The sequence below is a fragment of the Xiphophorus maculatus genome, chromosome 17 (assembly GCF_002775205.1).
Source record: "Xiphophorus maculatus strain JP 163 A chromosome 17, X_maculatus-5.0-male, whole genome shotgun sequence".
Taxonomy (NCBI): Eukaryota; Metazoa; Chordata; class Actinopteri; order Cyprinodontiformes; family Poeciliidae; genus Xiphophorus; species Xiphophorus maculatus.
Window position 1 is genome coordinate 8940585 of NC_036459.1, and position 22712 is coordinate 8963296.

Below are 22712 nucleotides of genomic sequence, written 5' to 3' on the forward strand. Positions count from 1 at the left end.
TTTTCATTTTATTTCGCAAAGATGCATACTTTGTGTTGATGTGTGAAAAAAAAAATCATTGCGAATTTTTTGTTACTTACTGCGAACTAAACGGTAAAAAAAAAAAAAAAAAAAAAGGTATGCATGAGATATACTTTTAGAAATCGTAGCCCATCATGTGCGCGTTCCCTCCCTCCCTCCTGCTTTTCATTTCAGGGTGACGTTTTTCACCAGCACACCGGAAGCGCCGCTGCCACCAGTGGCGCTCGTGGTGTCTCCCTGCAGCGTCTCCCTGCGCCACGGATCAGAGCCGAGCGCGGTCACACCTGGTGGGACTGAACGAGCAGTTTGGCGACTGAAACAGCTCCGACAGGTGAGTCTCCTTCCACTTTTACACTACTTTCTTTCACTTTCGCGAGTTTAACACATATCCGCATAGGGTCTCTAATGGAAACGAGTTGAAACAGGATGTTTAAACGGGCGCAAAGGCTTTAACTTTTTGAAGAAAGTACGTTGTACAGCGTCTGCGCGAGACAGAAACATTTTAGTTTGTTAGTTGTTTGAAAACATTTTAGCTATTGTTTCCAGCGAGACTAACTTTATTTTCCTTCAACCTGTCAACAGCTCCGCAGCTAATCACTTGAGGAATGTGGTTTCATTAGGACGGTTGTCCAGACCTGGAAGTTTGCATTAAGTTCAACTTTAGTTTCACTAACTTTCGAAGCAGTAAAGGGATCATGGCCACAGGCGGGTTTAAGTCAAACGCACCCGCTGACTTTCTGGAGGAGTGGAAGGCAAAAAGGGAGAAAATGAGGGCTAAAATGCTGGGGGACATTGCAAAAGCCACGGGTGTCCCCCTGAGCCCCGCCAGTAGCACCAGCAACAGCCGCCTCGGCGCTCCGCCGGGCACCGAGCTCTGTACCAACCCGGACCGAAGCGCCTCCGCGGGGAACTGCCGTACCTCCTCTTCCTCTCCGGTGGCTCGGTCCCCCTCCGGTGGCACACTGAACAGACCAGAGGAAGAGGCGCACCACCCGGCCGCACCCGCAGCCACCACCCCCGCCGCCCAGGGGAGCAACCTGAAGAAGGCCCCGCCTCAGATGGAGAAGACTTGGTGCGCTTCGTCGGACTCCAGCTCGATGATGGCGTGCAATAATGACAGTGACAAGGACAGTCCGTCACCATCACCCAGCAAGGGGAAGGAGAAGAAAAACGCAGGTCCCAGTGCAAGGAAGGGCAAAGGACAGATTGAGAAGAGAAAGTTAAGGGAAAAGAGGAGATCTACAGGTGTTGTCAGCATACCGTCCAATGAGGTGAGTGTGATTTATGGAGCTATATCTCTATTTAGTTCCCATGCACCGAAGCAGCTAACCTTTTTCTAATGAGGTAGTAGTTGTTTACAGTCTAGATTTTTGAAAATGAGATTTGATCAATGTATTGATATGACAGGTACTGCCATTCTGTTGTGAAATCCAAGGAAAGGGATGGTATAATAATAATAATAATAATAATTAAAAAAATCTTAAAAGTGTGGTGTGTTTGTATTCATCCCTTAGCCATTATAGCATTACATAAACTACTGGCTTTTGAAGTCACTTAAAGAAAGAGACTATTGATCAAAGTCTAAACCAATGGAGTGAGCCGTCAATAATCACCTGGTTTTCAGAGTCCAGCATGTTTTAGATGCACACCTGATTGAAAGAAAATTATGCAAAGGCCTTAAGTCAGGTGTGTTGAGAGAACAGCTAAAATGTACAAGAAGCAGAAGGATTTTTAAGACTGAAATAGGTGACACAGCAAACATGTGGAACATTGTACCCTGAACTCACCATTCCTTCACTTGTAGTATAGTGATGGTGCAGCTAGAGAAACATCATCCTAAAATCCTACAGCTGTGATTGCAGTGCAATCACAGCTGAAGATTTCCAAAACGGGATTGAATACAAATACATTAGAATTATATTTACTAATTTTTTTTCACCACATTTTGTCTGATTAAAAATGGACTCAAATTTGTGATTGTGAAAAGCTTTTGCAAGGCACTCCGTGGAACATGTTTAAGCTGCTAAATTTGTGCCACGTGTTGTCTAAAATGGTAAAACTCATGAATAATATCTTAAAGAGGATTCAAGAAAGTCAGGAGTTGAGGCAAATTATGAGCACATGTTTGGCCTCCATATAAATGGTTCTAAAGTTGCATTTCCTTGTTTTTCCGTCTTTTGTAACTTCAGATGTTTAACATTCCTCATAAGAATACAGCAACGTGGGACTGTTTTAGAGAATTGTTACTCAGAAATGTGATTCCTAGGGGTCAGTGTGTGTAACACTTCCATAAATGATTTGAAGCAAAGACCAGCTCTTGTTTTCCCTCAATAGACTCCAAATTCCTCTCATACATGTGTCTGGTTTAATCGAGCCTCTGTAGCGAGAAAAAAAGAAAGCAGCTCTGGGAAGGAAGGAGGGGTGTGTGTCTCCGTCTGTGTGTGTTTGAAGGCGGCGGTTCACATTCATTGTTTTTGAATTTAAATCATGTCACACTCCTGGCTTGATTCCTGTGGTTCAGACACATGCAGGAACTCTGATATGAAGCCGTGCCAGTCAACCCAGTGAGGGCCACCGCTGTGATTATGTACTCTGAAAGCACTCAAATTATACAGAAATGCTGGGAGTGTGAGCTGTTTTTATTAGGATTAAAAGTGGCCCACCACCTTCCCATTTTCCATTTGTTCTAACTTTCACAACCCACCCAGAACTCTGCTTTCTGTGTACCAAATCTTGGAGATTGACCAGTTTGTCAGCTGGTGCTCTAAATCCTGTTATTAGATGCTCTGTAGTGTCAAGCAAAACTGTTTGAAGATTGGACATGGGCCCGTCTTTAATGCTGGCCTTCAGCAAATGAGCGTTGCCATGTATCTTAGATTTATGCTGCATAAAGTTAGGGTGGGGAGCCCTTTCTAGGTCACAAAACAACACAAGGGAGGTCTTCAGATAACCTTTTTAAAAGCATTTGCACAGTTTTGGCCATGTTTCAGTAGAAGTTTCAAAACTATAATTATAGGTGGATGAACTATGCCTTTTGTTGAATTATATCAGTGCTCAGTTGGCTTATTAGCAACTCTTGTTTGCAGCCAGGTCAAGTTTTGCTGCTGCTGTTATATTTTTGTGTCAAAGTTTGGGAACCAGTTAATTAAAATAAATTGCGTTGTGAGTCAACTAGCGTTGCGTCTAGGTAGATCAGCTTCCCAGGCTGCATTTTATTTTGAATGTTTTAGATATGCTTCAGGGAAGTATCTGGAAATATTCCAGTAGTAGTACGGAATGACGTGCCACAGAAAAATCCACAAATACGGAACTGCAAATAGGCAGACAGCCACTGTCTATCAGTTGTGAGCAAATAATATACTGCTTTTGGATGTTCTTTTCAAAGATCAAAGAAAACATTAGCTTAATATTGTTTGACCTGCAAACCAAACTATTGTAAATGAGAAGTGCAGCACAGCAACAGAAAGGGAGGACACTGTTAGATTAATCTTTAATTATGCAGATGGATCAAACTCCTGCCACTAAAGCACTTTCTCTGGAATTTCTTTATGTGGACTTTGAACTTTAAGAATTTAATGATGGAAAAAAATTATGGTTTTGGAGCTCATCTCTTATAAAAAAAGTTGATTTATAGGAACTCAGCCAGTGCCTGCTTCTGCTATGGTTTAAGGCCTGCTTAACGTAGCGTATGAGACATTGATTTTATCTTGTGTACCAGCATTTAGGCCAAATTTTTGTGATTTCTTGTGCAGTGAAAATAAAAAAAAAACACTCCCCTACAAAAGGTGGAACCAAATCAAAACAATAATACCACATGGCGAACAACTAAACAGAGGAGAAGCAAGAAGGACATTTGTTTTGAGAAAAAAAAAGTTTGTAGAGAATTGTGAGTAAAATAGTTTAAATATATTTACATATAAAGTTGTTTTGCTCTCCTTAAGCATTGTAAGTACAGAGCTGTAGTGGTACTTTATTTCTTATCGCTTCTCTCTCTCCTTTTTTTGTAATCTTGGTTTCAAATCTTTCAGGTTTACATGCCAGATTATAAACCACTGGTCTTGTGATGACATACAAAACTGCTAAAGGCACGGAATGGAGGAATGTCCAGATTTACATTCATTGTTCAGTTTAGTAAATGTAGATATTCTGTTTGACCTGCTTACTGCATCAAGAACCCGCAAGGTGTCTGAAACATTCCACAGATTTTGGTACATTTGAATATGATGGCATCTGAGTTATTAAACATTTGTCAGCTGCACCTCATTGTGGTGAATTGCTTGTTCCACCACATCCCAGATGTTCTCAATTAGAAATCTGGTGACTTTGGGTCCCTTTTGGGTACAGTGAACTCATTGTCATGTTAAAAAAATGAGTTTGTGATAATTTGAGTGGTGAGATGGTGCGTTGTTTTGACAGAAATGACCATTAGAAGATGGGTTCGTCCATACCGTTTGACACTTACAACCATGATATGTTCAAAGAAACAGTCATTTCCCCCTACAGAGTTTAAACTTCAGTAATTCATCTTCACCATGTTCAGATGCCTAAATGCATTGAACTGTTGTCATGTGCTGAAAAAGTGGCTTGTGAGTTTATATTTAACTATAAATGCAACAATAACTTATTTCAAGGGTGAAACAAGTTTTAATTAATAAAAACCATCTTTTTGATTATTAACCTCTCCCATTCTTTGTTATTTTAGGAAGGTCACATTATGGCTCCAGGAACTAGAAAATGTATGAAAATGCATTAATTTTAGCAGTACTTGAGGGTAAAGGACAAAGAAATTATGTAATTTTTAGCTTTTAGTTTTTTTCCTGTCTAAATTTTTAAGTGTTTAAGTTTTTTCTGGCAGATTTAATCCATAACTACCATAGTGAAAGTACCTGCCTGGGTTCATTTAACACACTGATAAATCAGGCAAAACTATTAAACACTTACCATTGGTGCTTTTATATGTATTTTCTGTGTGTAAGTCTTCCTTTTCCCCTCTTTTTTTCTAAAATGAGAAGCAAACCATGCAAATGAAGACTCCTCTCTCACAAGCCCCCCTTTGTGAAGTAAATATGAATGCACAGGTGTGAATGGAGTTGCCTGGGATTATCTTCCCTGCTCATTTTATGCAGAATAAAAGCTGCAGAGAGGAATTTCAGAGCATCCAGGGAACCCAATATTCTGACCGTTGAGGCCATAATGGCATGATAAAAGCTCCATACTCAGTTGGAGAAAGATACTTCTGTATGGTGTTTCCCACTAATAACCTCAATATAGAGGGCACTCTTGGTGGGATTGACCCCTGACCTTTGTAAAAAGAGCTTATGCAATGGAGAAGCACTTAAATGAGAGAATGTTTGTGGAATGTTGAGTTCTCTTATCTGAAGAGATTTGCGTCTGTGATGTAATCATGTTTCCCGTCTGTCGCATGGTGTATTCGTTGCTCATTGTGTTGGCTTTTACAAGCTTTGAGGTTCATGAGGCTGTGGTCAAAGTTCTCAGGCCTGGGAGAAGCTGCAGAGAAGCATTACCTCAATCAGTGCCTCTCCAGTTTTTCCTGCAGCTCTGCTGATGAGATAAACAAGTTTACCATGCAGCACACAACCACATGCTCTGGCCATTGGAGAAGACAAGATAGGGGCTTGCTTAACCCAGATGTTTGATTTATTATATTTGAACTCCACTTCACTTTCTAGTATTGGAGTACATTTTTGTAAATCCTTTTAAATGATTTTATTCTGAAACAGTTCAACATTTGTAACAGTTTCTTTTACTAATGGCAAGTGATATCAAGCTTCTCGTGTAAGACTGCAGTCGCTAAAATAGGATTAGGATTGATGATTAGTGGGGTTAGCGTATTTAGCATTAGGACATCAGTATCTGTGTGTGTTCCTCAAACAATGTCCATCCCTCCTTAACTAATTTGTAGTTTGAAGAGGTTATTAATATTCACAAATTCAGCATGTCCCATAACAGATTGGTTGAAAGCTCAAAAGGATAAACAAGCAGCAACTTTGCTGCTATCCACTGAGCCTTTCTGTTAACTATTGAAAGTCTTGCTCTCTCTTGCAGCCTGAATAAACCACAAGCTGAATATCCTTTTAGATTGTTGTGGTTCACTTGACCACAAGATGAACCACAAGTTTGTGAGTAAGATTTTGGATATTTTTTTCCTCCCTCCTCTCAGGAACAACTTCCTCCCCAAAGAGTGTTTTTCTTATATATAGTCCATGTTCTGATCAAAAACCCATCAGATTTTTGTGCTTCTAACAGGCAGGTCACAAGTGTGAGTGAATCAGATTGAAAAGTTTGGCATGTTTGAAAAGTAATTGCTTTTGTAATAAATCTACCGCATTGTTTTTAAGAGTATAAAATCAATAACAGCAAAGAATCAATTTTCCAACTCTATTAGCAATTCATGTTGTATCTGGGAGTGGACTGAAAGTTTTAAAATTCTTTGTCTTTAACTTTTGTTGATCTGTTAAAGAATGTAGAGGGGAATTTTCAGATGGTGGAGCTTGTTTTATTATCCTTTTAATTCCTCTCCAAAGATGGGCCCATCATGACAGTAAATAGCAGATTGATTATATCACTAGTGTAGGAAAGCAGTGAGCTATTTAGGCCGAGTGTTTTTGTTTTCCGTCTTTAAATTGCAGGAATGTTTTGGTTGACTTATCAGAAACAATTCTGGAATTTTTTTTCTTACGGTATGTCTTACCATTTACCGTCACTGAAAATATTTTAGGATTGACAAAAATTCCATCTCAATCTTCTGTACATTAGTTAAGGGGAGTTTTAAAGGAAGGGGGAAACAAAAAGAGAAAGCACTCTATGGCTGAAATAAAGTCTGGCCCCTTTTTCCACACATGCACCTGAGGGTCTTTCAGCACCTCATAAAACATACTGTAGCGCTGCAATGAGCCATGGCACGTGGTATTGTTCATCATGTGTAGACAGTTGTATAAATGCCTGTTCATATTAGCTTAATACTTCACCAGGCTAGCATTTTTTGTCAGATGTGACCAAATCAGCCACTGTAAGCTGAAGAGTATCTACAGTTTAGTGATGCTGTGCCCTCCACAATTATTAAAGCTGTATAAAAGGCCTTATGAATTATTTCTCTTTTTACTTTAGTAGCATATACTCACTATTTAGCAGACTACTTTATTTGGCAGTTAGAAATCAGACTAAACTAAGATGATATGTGGCGTTCCTCAAGGCTTCATTTTTGGACCACCTGTACTGACTATGTATATGACCCAAAAAAAGTAAAATGTTACACCTCTCATATGTTGATAACATACAGTTTTATATTTGTGTTACTACCTGACCACAGTCACTTGCAATTTCCAATCTCAGGTGTCTTATAAATATAAGAGCCAAAAATGTATATTTTCCAGCCTGATGTGGAAAACACTAATTGTTTTTTGTTTTTGTCTTAAGAATTTCAGGTTAGAAATCAGGACTCTGCTAAACTCAACACAGCTTAAACTGCAGGTCATACCGGGACCCCAGGTGTAGTCATGGACCCAAACCTAATTTTTAAGAGCCACTCTGTCTTATTCAGCCAACTATGATTCAAAAACTCTGACAGAAGATTTTGACTCTTGTGTGAAAGGATAGACTCACAATTGTTTGGGCCTACATTCACTCAACTGCTGAAGAGGTATGAATCATTTAGACCTCCCATCTAGACCCCTCGTTTTGTTTGCTATTGAAGCATTGCTGCTGTTTGCTTACAAAGTTCAAGGTATCTCTTACCCGGTTGGTGCTCTTTAGTTATGAGTCCAGAAACTTCCTGGGGCAGAGTGCAGATCATTACTTAAGGATAAAATGCCCCCCTGCAGAGGCTTGCACAGGAATGTGCACATTTTGAGAATACCTGAGAGTTGGGCTGCATGCCTAGTTGCAGCGTGACTTCCCCCTCCTCTTGATGTAGCTTTAACCAACGTTATCAGAAAGTCAAATCAGTTGAGGGTTTGGTCAGCCTCTGTATGGACTGGTTCTGACCCTTGTCTGTTTGTGAAGGCAGTTTCCTGACAGGGAAGCATCTGGCTTACGTCTGAGGCATTGCACACGTCAATGCTAATGCTTGAATGACACTATTGCTGTCTTTCTAGATAATCTTTAACTGGAGTATGCTCCTGTTATGGACACACATGTGTATTCAATTATGTAGTGTTGCATTAATCCTATTTTTAGCTTAAAATTTCCAAATGAAGCCCGACGTGGATGATTCTTTGGTATTTGCTTTTGTCAAAAGATTCTTTTACAAAATTCTTGCAAATATTTAGCCAAACCCAGTCTATTTGTTTTCTTAGTAAAACTGCATAGCTTTGCCCTGAGCTAACCTTCAGTTCAGGCCATTATTTGCCCTGAAAGTTCAAATGAGTTCTTCTTTTATTTTTGCACCGTTTTACCCAGTCTTTTTTGTTTGGTACTTCATTACCAGATTTTAAGTTGAAACAAATACGACTTGGCATTTGTTTGTGGAGGCAGTTTACAGAAATGCACCACGTGGGATTTTAATCCTAGTAGTTTGAGGAGGCAAGCAGGGATAAGAATTAATCGGTTTCATGCTTCCACTTCTTGAAATTAAGTCTGCCGCTGTCGTGCAGTCATGGGTGGTGTTTTTTTTTTTTTCTTGGTTTTTCTGCCGCCGGGTATGTAGACATTCAAGACTCTCGCTCTGCGGGGGGGTTTTAAGTAACCGAGTCGAGGATTAGGAGTGATTTCTGTGCATCTGTAACGTGTAACCTATTTGTCGGGCATTCTTTGCTGGAGACTGTGGGGAATTTTGTGAGTCAGCCCTAATCAGGCCACTCTGCATGATTAGGCATTTGGGAGGCTTGTCTGTTTGTATTCATTAAAGTAGAATTACTTGGAGAACCCGATGTCCCTCTTCCCACTTTTCTTTTTTAATGTTTGGTTCAAATTTGGTTTGCCGGTTTCCTTCTTGTTCCATAAAACTCTGCTTTTTAAAATTTCCAAATCCCTTTAGGTCAATGAATAATTTTAGCATCTTCTTGCATGACTGAAGGGAGATTTTTACAAGCACATAAATCCAACTCTGCAAGTAAAGCAATGCATGAAAGATGTACAGTAGTTAAGTCAAAGAACATCTTTCAGATGCAGTACACATTATCACTAGTGGTTGACTATAAAGTATCTTAAATGGTAATAAATTCTCAATTGGACTCCCCCAGGTCTCTGTGTTGTCACTGGGAACGAAACATTTTACTTTAGAAAGTTTTTATGTCCAGTCAAACACTAACTGTGTTTTCTGAAATTTCACCCACATCCAAACTTGGTCATTTCTATTCTTAAAAATGTTGCGGATTTTAAGCAATGCAATGGTATTGAAATTGGTTTATGGCCCACAGCCACCTGCAAGTAGCTAAAATCTGCGAATACTTGAGAACCCTTCTAAATACACGTATAGATGCCCGTTTTCATTGTTCAAAACTCAATATTCCTATACTTTGCATTAATCTGGAAGCCATCTTAACACTTTTGCAGAAACTAACATCCATGATCTTCCTTATTTCTGCTTTTAGGGGTTCAGCCATTCAGTACCAGGGAAAACTTAAATCTAGATTGATTAAATGATAAATAGGATTTGTTTGCGTTTCTGCAAACTGTGAAGATCTTTAATTACTCTTACAAGAAGTGCAAACGTGTAGGTTCACGTGTTGCATTCTATGCAGTTGATTTATTTGGTTTTAAAACATATTTTTAAATCATAGAAACTTTTGGTTCACTAACTTTTGGTTAGTGAAGACACATTAACTCCCTACATTAAATTGTCACTTTAAAATCTTTTATGACTATCTGGTAAAACAAAGGTCATGGGGTCAAAGCGGATACAGCTAGGTGTCCAGGTAGTTGAAAAATATCTTACCAAATAAACAACCACAGGTTAGTAAAGTTATTAATCTTCTTTTTGGCATTTTTATTGTTACAAGCAGATCTGTTTTTTTGTCGAAGAACCAACATTAGTGAAGTAGATGTTGTTTGGTTACAGTAGTTTTAAACCTTATTACCAGCCAGACTTACTTGTCTTCTATTTTGTGGTTTGCATTTTCTAATCTTAGGGTCTTTTGTATGATGCAACTATGTTTCTTAATCATAAACGTTTGTTCATATCATTTCTAAAATGAGAAGTTTTATCAAATGGCTTTTAACTAACACACTGCCGTTGATGGTTTCACTAAGGGAGTGGCCCCTTCTAAGATGTCTAACTTTCAAACATTATAAACGTATTGTAACTTAAATTTTAATTTGAAACAAAACCAGTGATTCCTCTGCTTGGCTCAGTCTCTGTTCTGTTCACTCATGCCATTTTATTGCAGGAGGGACAATAAGATCCAGTTATGTTAGTCTGAGTGACTGCACATCAACAGACCGATTCTGTCTGCAGTCCAACAGGTTTCACGCTCTGCCTCTGGGTTATGTCACCATGCAACTTGCTCAAACTCTTTCCCATGTGATTAACAATGCTGCTAATGGGCAAACTGGTTCTACACACTGCTTAACCTGCAACCAACAGATGATGAATCAGTATATTTTTCTTTTTTCTACTTAAGTTATGAGGGAAAATCTCAGATATAGGAGTGTCAGCTGCATAATTTGCTTCCCTTGGAAAGTAGTACCTCCCTTTAGCAGCACTGCTGAAGGCCTGCATTTTAATTTAAAACTGATTCCATTGGCACACGTGTTTCACAAGTGAAAATAAATAGGATTTATTAACTAAAACATTTAAGTTTGTTTGGTATTTTGGGATGAAGTGAAAATATTTTCTTTAATTAGCTGAATAATTACATTTCCTCCTGTCTCAATATTGCTGAGATAGTAAATATTTTCCTGTGGCTCCCTTAAAATGTCCACATGGGGCAATAGAAAGTTTGACTTCAGACACATTAAAAGCTGTGCTCAGTCAAACAGCTCAGGAATGCAGTTGAACCTTTAAAACTGAATAAATATGTGGCTCTAACCTGCCAAATGCACAAAGCCTTGATCTTTAGGCCTTTTCCCCACAACAAAGGAGCCTGAAACCTTCTTCAGCTGAGTGAAGGGCCAGCCTACCGTCATACCCTGAAGCTCCAGTTCCCTTGTTTGCCCATGAATGTGTGTAGAGTTGTGTTTATCAGTGCAGTTCCTGCTTTGAGGTTGGGATTTACACTGTACCACCCACAAAAAGGAAACTTTCTTTCTTCTATTTCTCACAGATTGGGTTTGACTCTTGCATAGAAAACTTTCAACAGGGAAAATTCTATGGTGCAACTTGCAAAAAGGTACTAGCTAGTAAGTTTTTAACTGACTTCTTTTTTTGTTTTGGTCTTGCAACTGAGACATTCTGAGTATTAAGACTATGTCACCAGACCTGATGTGACAATGAGTTAGCTTTAATTAGAATAAACAATGGAACCAGGATGGTTGCTTCAGCTCTCTTTTTATCATGAACTCAAACTTACTCATGGTTTTAAGCTTGGTTCATGATCATTGTAAACATTTCTGAGCTTTGCCACCAAACCCTTCCTAAAATGCCATGATAAATAGTTTTATTATCTGGACTCTGGCTGGCATCATGAACCTATAAATCTGTCTGACAAATGACAAAAGTTTGATAAATTCTCCTGTAAGTATTCAAGGTTATATTCCAGGATGCATTCAATTGCAAATTCACAAATATTTGGTGTTCTCTGTATTGGAAGCACTATGTTCACATATGTAGCCTTTAAGGATACAATTGGGGTTTGGCTATTTTTGACTTTCCACTCTCTTAGGTTTTCTCCATTTGTTTTAAAGTGAAGTCCTCCGAGTTGTTTGATTATTATAGAAAATATTACTGTATATCCTCTAGATATACCTGGAACCAGCCTGGGCCAGGTACAGGTACCTCAATGAACATCTTTGGGGTTTCAGTTTGGAGAAACAGACATAAGTACTCTTGAACAAATCAAACTACCAGCTGCTAAAGCTTTACACATAAGTGCACATAGATTCACACTGAAAGGAAATAAAATCTCTGAATGAAGGGTGAAGTTGATGGTCTGTGGTGGTCGTGTGATGGAAGCACAAACCTCTAATTTGGTCCTGAAACTTTCTATCTTTATATCAGTTTGGACTGATATCTTAGTTTTTGACATAATTCTGCTGCAGCAACAAGTCATGCTGCGTGATATTTAGAATATTCAGCTGGTCAGAGTTGTATGTAGCTTGCAGTGTGGTGTGAAATCAGTCTGCACCAGGCTTTAGTCTGATCCTCTCTCACCTGAAGTTTTAGTGCTTCTTAGATGCTGCATTCTTCACAGGATTACACCAGGAATCTTCAAAGCTACTGTGTGTTTTTCCAAACCGCTTTTGTCCGACTCTGACACATGGTTTGTTCCTACATTGGCTCAGATGTTTGGATCTGATGTGTCAACCTTGTGTTTATATCTAGGTCACCAGTAGTCATTGGTTTAAACTTGTTTTTAAGCTAACAGAGGCATTTAGAAATGCAAACAGAGAAATGGTTAACAGTCACATTCTTGTCTATTTAGAGATTTTAAAAAAAAGCTTTAGATTGTTTTAGGCACAAAGAATACCAGAAGTATGATTTTTTTATTTTTGGCTTATTCACAACACACTACTGTAGACATAACAGTATACAAACTGTGTGTAATTTTCTCTATTCTCCATTTTCCCTCTACATTTGTTCACTTATGTTTTTCTTTTTGTGTCATGCATGCCCTGCAATGCAAGATGTTCACTGAGTTGTCTATGGCAATGTAATACTCTGGATGTCAGGGTGATGTTTTGAAGTCTTATGCTTGTTTTTTTATTTACTACAGAAATAGTTCCAACAAAAAAACAAATGTGAGAAGAGAAAATGAAAAAGTGGTTTTGACCAGATCCAGGCAAATGTTTCTGTCATGCCTTGATGTGCAGAGAAAGCTAAATACAGCAGTGATTCTGTCCATAGGTGTCTCTTGTGTGGGTATTAACCTTTTTGTCCATGGCACTAAAAGCATTTTGAAAGATTTATGAAACTTCTCCGTTCACCATGACTGATGAGATTTTCATCACTACCCATTCCTTTTTGACTGCTAGGTATGTTTTGAGTTCCATTTTTCCACCAGCACCTTGTTTGTATTTTTGTCTCTGCCCTCTCCTGTATTTCATCTCTCTTCTGGTATTTGGCGTTCACTCACAAATGGATTATTTTCTTTTTTCCATCTGAGCCCTCCTCCAGTTCAAATAAAACCCTGCTGTCTTCAACCATCTCCTCAAAGAGCTCATCAGTGAATCTGATCGCGAGTCTGCATGCATGCACAGCCATTTGTTTGCATCTACAAACTGCAGGCTTCAAGCTCATGAGTAAACATGAGTTACAGCAGTGTGTGGGGGCTTGATTCCCTTCATTTTCTTCTTTTTTCACGGCTAACCCTACAGCTCAATGTGAAGCTGTCTTGGGGAAAATGAACGGGTCAGCTTTCTTTGACTACAGGGTTAGGTTTATCTTCCTTGTGTCAGACCTGAAAGGTCACGCAGTCAAGTAGAAACTGGCATTGTGTCACTTTTATCTGGAGGACGGAAAAAGCGAATCCCCTGAAATTACTTTGACACCTCCCTGGATGTAAAGAGTACAGCCATGTAAGAATTTTTATTCTGCACAAGATGTATTTGACTTTCAGGTAGAGCCAGGAATAAAACGCATCTGCATTCATCCAGTGAATCTATAGTAACTTTTAGCATTGTTAATTGGAACAATTTGAACAGCTATTGTTATTCAAGCATTATCAACTTGTTAAACATGAAAAGAGTTGATTCTTTGTGTTAAAGATTTTGTCTGATTCTATGGATCATTTATAAGTTACATCAGATTGCTTAATAACTTAGAATCACAGATTAAAATAGACTAATGTTCTGAGTATTCAATAATGAGGCTTGGGTTGATTTTTACTTTATATGTTTTATTCTGAAAAATGATGCACCTTGCAGAAAGACTAACTGATGTCCACTCAGGTATTTAATTGCCCTGAATGTCCTAATGAATCTGGAATTTTAAAGATAATTTTTCACCTTTTCTTAAATCCATACATGATTAAAGTATTCATTCAATATCGCATACATTAGTAGAGTCCCACAAAAATGAATAACATGAATCTGTCTACAACTGGGTCAATGTCCTCAGCTTTCTCTGACTAAAGGGTTAGGTTTATTTTTCTTCTGTAAGTCCTGAAAGGTGACTCAATAATCTATCCAAATATTAATGAGGTTAAATATGCAAATATTTAAATCTGTTTATCACCATGTTTGGATGACAGAAAAATGATGAACCAAATTGATTTATAAAAAGAGCATTTAAGTTGTACATCAGTCCTCACCTCAAAAAGGCGATTTACATACATAGTTGATTTCATAAATAATCACATTCATGAGTGTATGTGAAGTTTTTGTCCACTTCAGAACTGTAAATGGTGTATAATAAATCTTATTTGTTGTCCAGTACAGCAGAAGGCAACAGACCAGAAAGGAACCAGCTCTTGATTCAGTCGTCCTCTGATGTTGTTTGTGTGAAATTGCATTTTTTTCTGTCCTTTTTGTTTCACAGTTACAGTATCCTGCCAGAAACGCTGTTTGTTCTGCGCAGTTGCTTGTTCTGCAAGCCAGGTTTTCCTCTCCAAGACCATTTGTGGCTTCAGTCATGCTCATCAATTGTAAAAGTAAACTAGGGGTGAACGTTGAGCTGATTCAAAAGCTGTGTGTTGAACAAGCAGTAACCTTTCCCAGCCCAAGCTATTAGCTGCTGGTGGGGAGTCCCGGCTGTGCTTAGCATGACTCACGGTCTGGCTTAGTGTCTGCCAGTGGACAAACACAATGGCCTCTGTACACAATAGACCTGCCCCTGCTCTGCCGGAATGCAAAAAATGCTTTAACGGCTTCCGATATCTAAGGATTATGTTACATGGCAAGAAAACCAAGGTGTAGTTCCCCACTTACAAGTAAAAGCATAATGGGATATTGTTGTTCTGTTCTCTCCTATAGTACCTTTTTATTTTAACCGAGGCTTGGTAAATTAGATTAACGTTGTGGATGGTTTGACCCTTTTGTCTTGATGTGTGGACCAAATTTGATTTCTTAGTGCTTTTCTGTCCATTGTTTGTCAATTAAGCAATTAGGTTTTCCATCATGTGCCCATTATCCATCTATTTATCCATTATTCACTTTTTCTGTCCATCTGTTTATCATCCATCTGCCCATCCATTCATCCATAGGTTTGTGTGTCCATTTATATTCTAATTCTGTTCATCCATTCATCCAAAATGATGATGTCTACAGTGGGACTGGTATTATAATCATGTGATAATTCGACTCAAAATCCAAAATATATTGTTTGCTAATTAGCTGTTCTTGAAGTAGAGCATCTCCCCCAAACAGGGAGCTAGACTTTTTGGCTCAAGTCAGAATTGTACCATTTGCACAGGCATTTTTTTATAGCCAAGATCCAGCTTTTGGAGAAGTTAGAGGTTGTAGTGCACCGTTTTTATATTGCTTTTAAGAGCACAGGAAACTTTCTTCAAACAGGAAGTGTTGAGATGAGAGAACAAAGCTTCTGATGTCAGTGGATGGAGGCTGAGTTCCTCTGGGAATGGTGGAACAGTCATAAACATTTAGTGAGATTATTACAACAGTACAGCCTCCACAAACATGCAGTCCCAGTTGGATTGCAGTCTTATCACTGAATGCTGGAAACTTGTGCCACTGAGCAAGAAACACTGATAAAACATAATTTGCAGATTGTTTGAATGTTCTTTGGTTCAAGATAACTCTAGTCGGAAGATTAAAAAGAAGAATCCTTTAAAGATGTAGCCTGTTTCTGTTGTTGTACGTTGAGAATAAAATATATTCACTAGTTTATAACAGCATTTTGGGATGCAAATTTTGTTTTGCATAAACTGATTTTGTGCATTTTCTGACATATTTTAAAAAGACAAATGTCTCCCAAATGGAATGGGAGAGATTATGTGAACATGTTCATTATAATTCTGAATTATTATTATTTACAACAGGAGACACAAATATTGACCTGTTGCATGCTTTTATTTCCGTCAAGCTCTTATTTTTTCCATCTGGGAAAGTATTATACAAGTTTCTTCATTTGCTTTCAAATGCTTTTTGTTAAATGTCAGAACTGCCCTGCTTTCCTGGAGTGACACTTCAAACAACTGATAGAGCTATAATTCTGGAAATGGAAGACTCTTATTTGCTTTAATTTTGTTTTAGTTGCTGTAGCAAAAAAAAAAAAAACTCAGTAAGGTTGTATGAATTTAAATTTTAAATAGTGCTCTTTGATTTGGCTGCAGGTCATGCCTGGATGAACATTCATTTGCTTTGGACTCTTTGTCTTCATCTCTTTATTTTCCACCCTGCATACTGCCCTTCCACATTCAGTGATGGGCATTTGGGCTCACTCCAAGGATGTCCATTATTGAAATCCTGAACTAATTCCCTCCACTCAGTCTCTCTCTCCAGTTCCCCACCCCTCCTGCTCTTCTTGCAAATCCACCCCTCTTGCTGTGTGTCTTAACTCTGCTGTGCAAGATAAGCCTCTGCAGCCCATGGGGTTGTGTAGGAATGGTGGACTGAAGGAGCCTTTTCTGTTCAGAGTTGAGGTGAGAAAAAGAAACTATTCACCTTGCCCGTAATTTTCCCAGAGTCTCATGAGAAGAATCTGTTTTCTCATGAATAACAAACACTTAGACCTTCTGAAAACTTCACTTAACTAATTTCATGGTTCCACCATTTACAAAAAAGAAAACTCTGAAATATAGCTCAAATTTCCATTTAAGCTACTTTCAAAAAAGTATAAAAAGATTTGGTTAATTGTAAAGCAATGTTATCACAATTTTCAGCAAGATTTTCACAAGATGTTGTTTTCACTGCGTGCTTTAGAAAACACAAGTATTCCGACATTCCCATCTACAACTAGCTTCCCATCAGCTAATTATCTTATAGTTTGTTGTCTTCATAATTCTCTGTCTTGTCCCTTTTTTAATTTAAGGTTGATTTGTCAGATTTCTTGGACTTTCTGCTCTGTAGCTACTGTAAGTGTTTTCAGGTCAACCAAAATGATTGGAGTCTACTTTTGCATGAAGCAGCTGAATCAATTTCTAGTTTGGTTAAAAGTGAGAAAACCTTCATAACAAGCCTCGACTGTAAATGCACAGTGCTGTAAGCTTCAGAAAGTTTTTAAACCAGTTAAAATATTTATTCATTCATTTGCTTTTAAAAACAGAGCAGATCAGATGCTGGGTGCATTTAGTGTTTCATCCAAGGGCTTAGTTTTCAGCATCATCATCTAAGATAAAGGACTGTTGGCTAATTTATTTGCAGAATATATAGAGTATGCTTCACTCTTGAAGAATTTAGTTATCCCATTGGGCTGTTTCAAAACTACCGCAACAGAGGTTTGACCTTTTTTCATTTGTTGTTTCATCACAAAATAAGAATCCATTTGCACTCAATGTTTGAAGTAACAATTTCAAGATGGTCCCCTGAAGTCAGAGTTTCAAGAGGGAAAAAATTGGATGCTTCTCACCAACCCTATCCTCAAAATGCAGTATTGCTTCCGTACATTTAAAAAGTGGTGAGAACCACAGTCAAACAGCTTAGTTGCACTTCAGCAGTAAGCATTCTTTAAGAAGTAACTAAATTTTTTTTTGGATGTATTCATTTAATGTCTCTATGTGTGGAATGCTGATTCATTCGATGCTGATTTTGCTAACGGTAATGAATCTAGTCAAGGGATATCTTGTTACATTGATTTTCAGAGTTAAATGGAACACAGCACAAAGAGTACATTGTAGCTAATTTACTACAAAGTAAATATGAAGCAACATTTTCTCCAACTATGACTAACAGAAGCTTAACTACAACTTAAGTTGTAGTTAAATATTCAGTGTTAAACTTATGCATAGATTTTTATTTTTGTCAAGGATATTGGAACGGAAACACAGCTTGGGAAACTAAAATACCTGGATGAAGTGCTACTTGACCTGCTACTGGCTGGTGTTTGCAAAGCAGCCAATCCAGAAAAACCATTCAGTTTCCTTGTTGCTTAGTGACTGAAGCCCTAAGAGTGGAAATAAGAAGACGGTAGATATCAGCTTCTTTGCTATTGCTAAGACAGTTTCCACTGTGCGTATGAATGCACATTAAGATATATTTGGTATTTGCAGTATTAATTAAGCAGCAGTTATGTGCTTTTTTAGAGGGGTTCTCAAATATTCTGGGATTTTAGCTATTCAGGGACAGTTATGGTGCCCAACTTGGGGGGTCAGCTATGTTGTATTGGAATGCCATAGTCAAAATCTGAACCTAATTTCAATTGTGAATAGGGGCAAAAATTTTAAAATGATAACGGTTGCTCAATCTGTTGATTTAAGGTAGATCTCCTGCATGCTGGAGGTTCCAGAGCGTTACTTTATCACAATAATTGTGAACTATGTTCACAAAGCAGAAGTGGAGCCTCCTGCACAACCAACAAAAACCCGTCAACACTTAACTTTTTATTTTTTTTGGTTTAGAAAAAGATGCAAAACTGGAGACTTGAAGACCAGAACTATCCACATCTTTCTCTTACTTATATGCAAATACAGAGATGCAGTAAATTATTAGAGGACTCATAGGAAACAGAGAAGGGAAATTTCATTGTTGCTTTTGTTTGGTCGGCAATGTAGCACCGGGTGGAGCAGAGCAGACAGGAATGCACCCATGCAGCTGTATTCACCTGGCTCTCATTAGGCGCCATGCTTTTTTTGTTTTGCTTGTTAAAATATGGCAGAACATTAGTAGTTTGAGTCCCCACTTTCACCCCCGAAAAATAAAAAAATCAACTGAGAGTGATGGCGGAAGAGGGAATGTTTATATTCTTCCAGGAAAAGCTGAAACTCATAACAACCTCCTCATTTTGTCTGCTGCCCTTGCTATGATGGGAATGTTGTGACATAGTCAGTAATCCAGGACAAGCTGTACCAGAGAACAATGAGTCTGAAATGTTGGAAAACATCCTCTGGTATCATCACCATTTGCAACATTTAAACTTATGAACTTTAATAAAACAATATCATAAGAGCCTTGAAAAAGAATTAATCTCTGAACTTTTTCACATTTTGTCATGCTACAAGTATATATTTTATTCATAGATTTTATAAGACCAATAAAATGTGTGCACAATTTTGAAGTGTAAGAACGTTTTTTTTTTTTTTGTTTTTTTTTATACATAAATGTGAAAAATTTTAGTGGCCATCTGGATTCAACTCCCCTGATCCACCTTGTATTGCAGTAACTGCAAGTATTTTAGTGTGCATCTCTACCAAGATTGCACATCTAAATGCTGAAATTTTGAATGCTTGTATTACCATTAAATTTGCTCCAAAAAGTCAGATTTAATGCCTGTGAAAGGCAGTCTTCAAGTTTCATTTAGGTCTGGACTTTGACTGGGCTGTTCTGGCACATAATGTCATTATTGGAAAAGGACCAGTTCAGGTTTTAAATCTAAGAAGTCTTCTTGCAGGGTTGCCTTGCATTTCACTTATTTAACTCTGACCATCTCCTGACTGATTAAAATAAAACCTCCACCACAGTATGATGGAGATTTGATAAACTAAATTTTCTTCCACATCACAATTGTACACTACTTTTTTGGCCATTTATCTTTGGTGTAAATTCTAAAGTTATTCTACAAATTCTGTATTTTGATATTAGTTTGGACTGTGATTGAATCTTTTTCAGCCTCAGACTGGTTTTCTCTTACTCTGCTTCATATCTTCAATCACTTCTGACCACCTGGCTTATAGGAAATACATCGCTATACCATGATGCGCTGTCACTATTGATGGTCATGAAATAAAACCCAATAAAATGCATCAGGGTTGCAAAAAACATCAAAAGGTCATGTATTTTCTTTCAATGCCCCTCTGTGACCCTAAAGTATGCAGACAGTAGCACCATGTTCTTTAGTGACTTTATTAGATTTATTTATAAGAAAATAAACTCTACTACTGTACAGTTGAAAAACCATCTGCATAAAAGCTGCATGATTCCTAAAGGAAGGAGATTTATTCTTAGCTTAAACTTACTATTTCCAGCAATTCTGTTTTCCATCAGTAAACCTTTACTGCTCATCTGGTCCAGTCTTGTTTTCATAAAAAAAAAATAAATACCAGACTCCACTTGACTTGATGGCTTTGCCTGCAGCGGAGTGCCTTTTTCATTAGTCTTGCCTTTTTTCTCTCCTGTAGAGTTTGTAGATTATTTAGAAATGAAATACCAACAGAAGAAAGCAGACTGCAGAGTATTGAGATGATGTGAAACTTCAGAAATCTTTTGCTGGAAACCAAATAATCAATTTGATTTATTACTTTTTTAGCAACGGGTTAATTATTTTGGTTTTGTATAATTGTTTTTCGTTTGAGAGAATCCTAGATTTAGAAACGTTGGGACTGGCTGTCATTTAAATCAGCTGTCATATATTTTCCCGAAACTGCAAATTTATTCAAATGTTTTATCATTCAGTGAATTTGAATATTTTTGTGTGGAAACTAAATTATTTCAATCATCTGTAGCTGATTGTAACTGATTGGGCTGTTTGTCTCTCATTTTTCCCATCTTGTCAAACTCGGAAGACTTTGTCTCTTCCTGATGTGACATGCTGTGTATTAGAGGGAAAACATGCAGCTTCTTCAGTGAGAGCTGAAACTCATTAGGAAGGGAAGGTAGACTGCTTAAATATCTGCTTCAGTCATTTCACATGCAGCAGTTTCTGTGTGAGACTCCCTTATATATATCTTCTTATTTTCATCCTTTCATCAATACAGATTTCAGGGTTTCCAAGTTTTCAGTTCCTGCTGTGTGTCTGTGTCAAAATAAAACAAACTGCTCTCCTCAGAGCAGCTTATGTAGCCAAAGCTTTGTCGGTAGTTGCACCGTAGCCGTTCTGTGGTTTTAAATTCAATAGATAACCAGAACACGTCCAGTGTATCAAGTGGCAGCGCAGATGGTGTCGAGTAACTAAGAATTCACTTTTACTAGACTCACTATAGTGAGTTGATTAAAACTTCAACAGCAAGCAGCAGCAATGCATTTAAACAATTTTGCATTATTTAGCAAGGGAAACTAGATGTAAAACATACCACTGCATAAAAAATGATTCTAGATGTTACAAGTCACCAACAAATCTCACTTACAAATGCCTTATGCCGACTTGTGAACTTGACTTTAAGTTAAAATAGGTGTTTAAAAGGGAAAAGAATAATCCTTAGGCTGTGTAAAGGCTATACTGTCAATTATAATCAGTCCATCAATCTGTCCATCCATTCATACATGCATGTGGGAACTTTACCAAGTTGAAATTTGCTGAGTTTTTCCTCAAAGGTTGTTCTGAGCAAAACAAACTTAGCTCTGAAAATAGGAGGAAAGGAAACTGGCTTAACTTAGACTTTCTTCTTTCCAAAATTGGAAAATTAGCATTTTTTAAATTATCTTTTAAGCCTGGGAAGGAATGACTTGATAACCTTTTTTTTTTACTCACTTGTCTTCTAAGCTTTGCAAGGAGTTTATGGGTGATATTTTCTCATAGAAACTAATGGGTGCAGTCGAGTTTAGTGCCAGTAAAATGTTTGTTTACTTAAAGATCTGTTTGCCTTTATTTTCCATGTGACACGTAGTATCACTTCCTGTTTCAGGGTAAATTTTATTATAGTTTACAGCCTGTATAAAATAATAAAAGCAGTCAAATTGTATAATTTTATGACACAAATTGGAAGCAAGCAAGCAAATGTAATTAATGAAATATGAGAAATGTTCTTTACATATTTGCCAAATCTGTTACTATGTTGTAGGAATATGAGACAAACTCCTCTGTCTCTTCCCTGTAGTCCTGCATTGTAAAATTTAATCTCAACATAATCCGAGAAGTGTTTCATCAATGTTAAATATCTAGCAAAATGTGTACCTAAAGTGTGACTAGATTAGTAAATTGTTACCCTGATTTATGTCTAGTACCCAGATATTTTTAGAGAATCATTGTCATGATAGCAAAGTTTATGCAAGATCCAGCATCCTGATTGGTTGAGTTTCTGCAGAAGCTCTCAAAGTGTTTGACCTCTGAGTTAAACCTTATGTAAATATTATTGCTGGTAACGGTAAGAAAATCCACAAAGGAAGAAGAGACTTTGAATAAGAGGATGAAGCAACTGACTCCAGACAGAATGAATGAGATACTTTGAAAAGCAAACCATTTGAAATTCAAATCTAAAAATTGTTTTAGTAGAATTACCATACATTAGTAAGGTGGATTTTATTTTTCAACTTTGAAATATTCAGAACATTTTATCAGAGCATTATTAAACTACTTACACTTGTTTATGTAAGAAAAAGAAGAGCTGGTAAGATTCCAGTGTTGGAAAAACATCCTGTTTGTTCTCCGTCTGATGGAAGGCATGCAGAGGAAACTCGCCGCCTCACCAGATGAGTAATTCTTTCATCTTCTCTGCTGCTTTTTTGTTTTGTGTTTTGAAATATGCCTGTTGAAGTCAGATAAGACTCTACCTGCCAGTTAAATGTGGCTGCCTGTCTGTTTGCTGTATGGATAATATCTTGCCTATTTGAACAGTAGCTCTCTCCAGGAACCAGTGATGTGATGATGA

At 37.7% G+C, this 22712-nt stretch overlaps 1 protein-coding gene across 1 annotated transcript in view; it reads left to right on the forward strand.

Annotated features, from left to right (window-relative positions):
- The first annotated feature begins 236 nt into the window (after positions 1-236).
- pawr (pro-apoptotic WT1 regulator) overlaps positions 237-22712 on the forward strand; it is a 59256-nt gene continuing 36780 nt past the window's right edge. Inside the window, exons 1-2 of the mRNA XM_005800011.2 lie at positions 237-352; positions 604-1292. Coding sequence (XP_005800068.1) covers positions 717-1292 — 576 coding nt within the window. The 5' untranslated portion in view covers positions 237-352; positions 604-716. The remainder of the gene's footprint in view (positions 353-603; positions 1293-22712) is intronic.